Source organism: Pundamilia nyererei, unplaced genomic scaffold, assembly GCF_000239375.1.
Source record: "Pundamilia nyererei isolate P.nyererei 1_Seehausen unplaced genomic scaffold, PunNye1.0 scaffold00209, whole genome shotgun sequence".
Taxonomy (NCBI): Eukaryota; Metazoa; Chordata; class Actinopteri; order Cichliformes; family Cichlidae; genus Pundamilia; species Pundamilia nyererei.
This window is the reverse complement of record NW_005187610.1, coordinates 389399-392404: the sequence shown is the minus strand read 5'-3', so window position 1 is coordinate 392404 and position 3006 is coordinate 389399. Positions and strand designations below refer to the sequence as shown.

At 41.0% G+C, this 3006-nt stretch overlaps 1 protein-coding gene across 1 annotated transcript in view; it reads right to left on the bottom strand.

The window, feature by feature from the left end:
• Nucleotides 1–6: 6 nt before the first annotated feature.
• The window catches only part of LOC102213042 (phosphatidylinositol-binding clathrin assembly protein), a 113347-nt gene continuing 110347 nt past the window's right edge, over nucleotides 7–3006 (bottom strand). Inside the window, exons 16-17 of the mRNA XM_005747959.1 lie at nucleotides 2239–2355; nucleotides 7–608 (exon numbers count right to left, since the gene is read on the bottom strand). Coding sequence (XP_005748016.1) covers nucleotides 594–608; nucleotides 2239–2355 — 132 coding nt within the window. The 3' untranslated portion in view covers nucleotides 7–593. The remainder of the gene's footprint in view (nucleotides 609–2238; nucleotides 2356–3006) is intronic.

Here is a 3006-nt window from a genome sequence, read left to right as displayed (position 1 = left end):
CACACACACACACACACACAATAAAACAAACACTTGTCTTCTCGTAAGTGCTCCAAAGTTGCCGTTGCAGGCGAGCAGTGACCCACAGAGGACAAAATAGCACCAGTATGAAATAAAGCTAATTCTGCAGCAGAGACTCTCACAGCAGTCAGACACATTTAGCCTGACTGAAAACTAGAGGTAGGATTTCCTGAATCCCCTCTTCCCTCCTCCCCGTCGTTCTCTCTCGTCCTTATTCCCTCTCCTGAAACATCCCTCCATCGATAGGAACACAAATCAGACAATAAACAGAGAGAAGCTACACACACACACACACAGGTGCAATGAGTTGTTTCAGACAACGACCAGCCAGGGTAACATCTTCCCCATCGAACCCCTGCCATCGCTCAGTCCATCCTTTTCGTCATCTTCTCTTCCTCTTTCCAACTTGACTTTTGGTGTCAGCCCGGTTATCTTGTGTCAGTCTGTCGTTTCAGCTTGAGCAAATCATCCTTCCGTCCATCTCATCATCATCATCCTCTTGTGTTTGTTTATGCTGTTTGTTTGTTTGTATGTATGTTGCTTTTGGCACTCTGCTTCCCCTCCTGACTGGATTACATAAACTGCATCTAAACAGACAAAGAAGAGAGAACATGATAGGAGAAACGGTTTGTTTTGATCACAGAGAAGCCCTCTGACACTCTGCTCTGACCGCAGTAACGAATTTCTCAATGGGAAATTACACAAAAAAAACTGAGGGTGAGGAAAAATGGCAAGATAAAACGAGATAAAAAAAAACAATACAAACAAACTTCTATGAAAAATACCAGCATTTCTAAAAATTGCTGAATAATTGAACTTCCCCGGCCCTCTTAAAAGCTATCAGATGAAAACACAGTTGACCTGGTGATCATTTTTTACCCTGTCTTCTATGCATTTGTTGCTTTTGAGAGGACTTTGTGTGCCAAATGTTATTTATGTACTGCTGGTTTTGTTTTCAACCAGTCTGCCACTCTCAGGTTTTCTGTGGGTGACTCAAGACGACACATCTGTGTCACAGGTTGGGAGGATTTTCTTTAAGGAATCAGGGGAAAAACAAACCTTTTTTTTTCCCCACTATTTTTCACAAACTACCTGTGCTTGTCTTTCTATTTCAGTGTTTCCCTTTTATTATTTCAGTGTTGCAAATTTCTAGCCATCCAGCATCCTGGAGTCACCTCTTTAATGTTGACCTTAAATCTGGTGTTGTGCCCACGAGGTGCCCATTTTCACAGAAAATATGCCTCTTTTCTACTCGTACCTTCTCAGCTCGACTCGACTTTTACGGTTTTCAATTACGTGGTAGTAGCTGTTACTTTTTAGTACCTGATGGGCCGAGGTTCCAGTCTGAAAATGTGAGGTCAACAGACTGCATGTCATCGATTGGTCACTCAGTAGCGAGATTGAAAACAAAAACTGCCATTTTTGAAGCTCTGCAATGACTCAAATCCACAAAAACCAGAATCGTGGTGTCGAGTCTGACAAAAAGCCATAGACCATCAACACCATCACCTCGACGTCCTCCATTGTTGCGTTATGATTGCGACGCCTATAAATGTCATAGACTTGCGGAAGCGTTGCTATAACGACCCAACACATATTGAGCTGGTACTCAATTATAATGGAAAACAACTGAAACACAGTTGATTCAAGTAAAGCCAAGTAGGTACCAGTGGAAAGAGGCATAAAATGGATGGAGCTCCTGGTCGTGTACAGTGAGGCCAACGAGGAATTTTAAATTCTTAAAATTTTCATTTTAATGTCTTTTTAATGGACACCAGGGGCCGATAACTGGTTCTAAAAACCCCCCAAAAAAACAAAACCCAAAATCCACAACCAACTCATAAAACCTCATAACTGATAAAGTGTCACTGATCAAAACAGAAATCTTGGTAAGAGCATGTTGTTGCATGAACTTCCTGTTTTGCCACCCACAAAGAACGTGAGAATTTAAACTGATGTTGTAATCATAATAAGAGCAGCTCTGTTATTAGCAGTTAATCTTCTCTAAGTTGGTTCAAGCCTCAAGTTTCGAAAAATTTGCATGCAAATTCATTCAAAACTTTCTGAGTAATCCTGCTAACACACTGCCAAACAAACACACCGAGCCTCGCCAAATTATTAAGGTCAGGGTGACTTTGAGTCCAACATTTTCAATCCCGTCATTTAATTTCCTAAAAGTAATCAGCTGTTAAGATGTTAAAAATGTATGAGAGTTACCTGGGCTCCGGGCATGGGTGCGAAGGGGTTAGTGGGTCTTAGAACAGGCTGGTTGTACATCATTGGCTGAGGAGCCATCACAGGTACCCCACCCATCTGACCCATCTGGGGAGGAACCTGGACAAAGGTAAGATGCAGAGAGATGTTTGCAAAGTAAAAATTAAAGAAAGAAAGACATAAGGTTTTAAAAAAATATATTGTTATACGCAGTAATGGAAACAAGACAACCAGCCGCTCAGCGGTGGCTAAGCACGGAGCAATCATTTTAAAAATGATTTCATCACCCAACAAAGTCAGTTTTCAAGCTCATTGTGTTTAATCTGAGGGTGAAACTCCTTTTGTTTTACAGGTGAAGTGTGCCAAACATTACACTCTAGGTAGTGGGACAGTCTTCAGCAGCTGAACATACTGGCTGTTCTGAGCGCGCCTTGTAAGGAAAATAAGGTGACTGGAGTTCTTTAAATTTCGTGCAGATGTTTCACGTCTCATCCAATAAGCTTCTTTAGGTCTAAAACCAGAAGGTGGCAAGTCCCAGGCATTTAAACCCTCCTGGGAGTTGACCCACTATGAACCCATTAAGACCATAGAACCAAGTCCGCGAGAGTTATCTTTATAATTTTACATGCTGTAGTGCCATTTTTGGAAGTTGCTATACATCAATATAACCGTTATAGCCCAAATTTTGATAATATCTATGCATTAAGTCTATAATAACTATATAAATTGCAAAAAGTGCAATAAACTACAGAAAATTGAAAATCGCTTTTT